Here is a 4,405-nt window from a genome sequence, read left to right on the forward strand (position 1 = left end):
AACATGTTAAACTTTTTAGGTAAAAACAAATCACCCTCAAAGTCCATATATATATGTGTCGTTTGAGCTTTTGACTGTTTTAATTTTCCTACAAAAATAAATCTTTTTTGATTGAAAAAAAAATATATGTATAAGAGTAAATCTCTTTAGGAGATAAGTGAGAGATTCACTTCCCTTAGAATATTGAATATGTATAAGAGAAGAAGCTCTTCTCTTAAAATCTAATAAAAGTTACATTTTGAAATTGAATTTAACGTCGAGCAATTTATTTTGTGGTAAAATCTGTTTCAGCAAGTTAATTGTTACGAATATTTATTCTAAAAAATAAAATAAAAGAGTATACATTTTATATAATTTAAAGTGATTTTGCCCTAAAAATATATTTGATTTTTTACTTTTATTATTTAGGCTCATTTTGCAATCAACCTTTTTTCTATTTTTTTTTTAAATTTGCATATAATGGAACACTTTTATAATAGATTTTATAGTTATTGAGTTATTGAACACTTTTATTTTTGCAAGTTTCATAGATATATTACGGAATTCATAATTATTAAATATTTTATTCATAAATTTCTATTTCATTCAAAACTGATAGGATAGTTAAAAAAAAATAGATTGAAAAGAAAAATAAAAAAAATCCAATATGTAACAATAAATCAAAATGAACCTAACCAATAAATGGGTTTATTTTATTTCCATTATTATTCTTCTAAAACCGAGCAGTTGAATTAGTGATATAAAAGCTCTATTAGGTTTTAACCTTAACTTTTAGTAATTCCATCACTTTCGTACTAGTATGAAAGTAGTTCTTGGATGCCTTTTGTATTTGCTATTTGCAATTGTTAACTCTTTTTTAAAATACATTGCCAATCTCTCTTCAGCCACAAACCAAACTAGACACGGGACTCCCACATATGCATATAAAAGTAAACTTTATTTGTAAATTTCAAGGCACCCAATTAAGAAAAAGAACGTATAAATACTAACCTTTTGTATCTTGTAAACTATCTAAGCTATGGCACCCGTTACAAATAAAGAATTAATCATCTCCAAGCCCATCAATCCCTAAAAGAAATATACAAAAGAGATAAAACAAAATCACCTATAACTAATTCTAAACTCCAACGGTTAAAAAAACAGAGACTGACACAAGCCTTGTCAGCTCGCAGTCCCACGCCTCGTAAGCCGTAAGCTCCACCGGTACTGTTCGCCTCGGGAAGCGAGACAAAAGAGACGTTGCGGTCGGGACCCACCAAGTGATGCTGTCTCACCTAAAACTAATAGAGAAAGAGGAGAGGGAGGAGGACGGCGACGAGGACGGCGAGAGAGACGTTGAGGAGGGAGGAGGAAGCGTGGCTGGTTTGTTGCCCGCCGAGGTAGACCATTGTGTCGTTGGTCAACGGTACTCCGGCTGCCTCGGGATTCTCGCCCGTCGTTTTTTGACTGTAAACATTGAATAAAGTTAGTAGCTAGTTCTCTTAGCTGTTGACTACTAAGGAATAGTTATTAATTAATTGGAATTACCTTGTAGTGCTGGGGCAGAAGGTGATGATATAATTCGCAGCAGTGCAAGTAAAAGTTGAAGTAGCGTCGTCATAGGCGTAGCTATACGCCCTGGGACACGCGTTCTTGAAGAACTGCGAGTACGTGGATGGCGTACACGTATTCGGGTTCCCGTACGCCCCGCTGCAGCAATACTGGGGGGATCCGAACGCCTCGCACGCGCTCCGGCACGCGACCCCCTCGCTCACCCCGTCGGTGCTCTGGAGCACGACCTTGAGATCCGACGGACACGCGCCGTTGAGGTCGACCAGGCACCCCGTGGCGCTGCAGCTGCCGTTGTTGGATCCGGATCCCCCCTGGGGGACCACCAGCATCGGGAGGTTGTACCCGTCGACCAGGCTCACGTCGTAGAAGTCCATCCCTCCACTGCCGGCGAGGGTGAACTCCGCTAGCGTGGCCGGCGGGGTGGCCCCCGAGCCGGAGCACTCGACTGTCCCCGACCCGCAGTCGCCGGTGGTGCAGGTGAACTTACCGGTCGAGTCTGTGGAGCAGAGGGTTCGCCCCCACAAGCGGCCCGACCAATTCGTCGGCACGTCGAGGCTTCTCGACTCGCCGGGCGACAGGGCGAAACCCGTCGTGGCCAGAGGCGCCGTCCCCGCTCCTGACAGGATTCCCGGCCATACCGTGTACCCGCAGCTATTCGTTAGCGTGAAAGTTGCCGATCGAGCACCTACAAATGGGAAAATGAATAAGCTTCAATTAGCCCACCAATTTAAGAAACAGAGTACATAAAAAGAAAATAAAAGAAAAGATTGAAATAGTATTGGAATCCCATCTCCTTACATGATGTAAACAAGAAGAAAACAAGCGAGAGGAGGGAGCCAAGAACAACTGCGTTCTTGGCCATTTCGGAGAATTAATAGAACCTTAGGAAAAGGAATAGAAGGAAGAATGAGAATGATTGTGGACGGTGGAAGGTTGAGGAGGGGGGAGGGAGTTCAGAGAATGAACATTTGGGTGGGCCTTTTATAGAAGGGGAATTGGTGGGGGTGGGGGGGGGATAAGGGTAATGTAATCTTCTGTCAGCTTCTTGGGTTGCTGGAAATTTTAATTAGTGGGTCCAGCTATAGTCAGAGTTGTATGTCGGAAGATTAACTACTCTTGCCGACTAGTACGTCTCTCTGCCGAGCCAAACAGAGAGGTGTTTGGTTTGTACGGAAAATTAACTAATTTTTAGATATTACTACTTAAAGTTAGGATGCATTTAATTGCTGAAAGTAGAAAAAAAAATAATGATATGATATATTTTTAGAAACGTATTATTTTATGAGGAAGAAACTAAAGTGGTAACTGAGTTTCTCTATTTTTTTTTTTTATTGTAATCGTTCAACTTTTTTAATTTGATGTTTGGTTGCTATAAAAAACTACGAAGAAAGTACTTATTTTTCATAAGTTCTTTAATTTTGATGTTCCGTGGTAAAATTTAAATTAAAGAGGCGACTTTTTTATTTATTAAAGCTAATTATTTTTAAATTAAAAAAATTATTATTAAAACGAGACACTTCGATGAACTTATTTTTATCATTAATTACTAGTTTTTCTTTCGGAAAGTTTGCATTTAACAACTTTTGTTTTGCTTATTTAATAATATTTATGCATATTATATTTTAGATAAATTATAGTTTATCCTTCTATAATTTTGCCTGATTATCTCATATATTTAAACTTAATCTCTTTAACCTCCTAAGATTTAAAGCAAATTATAACCATTAGTCAATTATTTATAAAAATATTTTAAAAATACTTAATCACTCACACGAAAATACAATCAGATTTGAAGATTGAAATATAGCTTGATTATTTGTCAACTTACTTATACTGAAAATTATTGATACAGAACGATAGGAGATGTAATTTAGTTACTCTCTGAGCTAGTTTGGATATAAAATCTAATAGTGACAATTTGTCTGGATCACAAAGGAGTTAAAGTGGTTAAAATTTAAATCACATGGGCAAGTTAAAATCAAACCATACCATAACAGAGTAAAATATAATTTGTTATATATTTTATAAAATATTTGCAAAACAAACTCTGCATTAGATCTATTAATTAATTTAACTAAATTTGTAGATTAAGTTAGCCATATTGAGAGTATTACTAACATATTCTTCTCTAAAATATTTGACATTCTTAACTTTTCCTCTAAACATTCTTAGCCCCCCTTCTTTGTGGTATCTCCCCTGCCTAAGTCGTTCTTAACGACAATAGTCTTCTCATTAGATAATCAGTTAATCTAAAAGTTTAAATTCTTATGTGATACATTGGCTATGTATATCATACTTAGGGTGTGTATTTGTAAATATTGAAAATACAAATTGTAAATTATTAGGGTAATTTGCAAGGAAAACTCAATGCATTTTCATTTTTGGAAGGAATGTTAACTTTATATTTTTCTTGAATTGTAGGTATTTTTGTCCTTCCAAACTGCACTAAGTTATATGCAAAGAGAGAGAGAACTATACAAGTCATTTATTATATATAATAAATATATTTTATACTAGATTAGGCATGTTGGTATTTTACTTCTTCTGAAGGAAAGCATACAAGTACTCTATATTAATTGAAAATATAATTTTTTCTTCCTCTGACCAAAGATAAAAATACAGTAACTTGAGTTAAAGTAGTTCCTCGTTATTGAACTTAATTTATAATTATTTTATGTATTACGTAAAAGAGAGTAAATATTTATTAGTCTCCGTATCTTTTAGAAGGTGACTGTATTAAATTCGATCAATCTCGGTAAAAGGATAGTTTCAAAAAGAAATAGTGAAAATGACTTATAATGAAAAGAAAACTAAAACTGAGTCAGTAGTCTTGTTTTTGTTCCAAATTATCCAA

At 35.5% G+C, this 4,405-nt stretch overlaps 1 protein-coding gene across 1 annotated transcript; it reads right to left on the reverse strand.

Moving 5' to 3' along the window:
* Positions 1-918: 918 nt before the first annotated feature.
* LOC140761746 (thaumatin-like protein 1b) lies at positions 919-2,510 on the reverse strand. Its single transcript, XM_073099209.1, has 3 exons — positions 2,350-2,510; positions 1,528-2,236; positions 919-1,446 (listed from the first exon to the last, which is right to left on the reverse strand). The coding sequence occupies exons 1-3, from the start codon at positions 2,411-2,413 to the stop codon at positions 1,281-1,283; spliced, it is 939 nt and encodes a 312-aa protein (XP_072955310.1). The 5' UTR covers positions 2,414-2,510; the 3' UTR covers positions 919-1,280.
* Positions 2,511-4,405: the final 1,895 nt, after the last annotated feature.

The sequence above is a fragment of the Typha angustifolia genome, chromosome 6, assembly GCF_048772165.1.
Source record: "Typha angustifolia cultivar Huaian chromosome 6, ASM4877216v1, whole genome shotgun sequence".
NCBI classification, from domain to species: Eukaryota; Viridiplantae; Streptophyta; class Magnoliopsida; order Poales; family Typhaceae; genus Typha; species Typha angustifolia.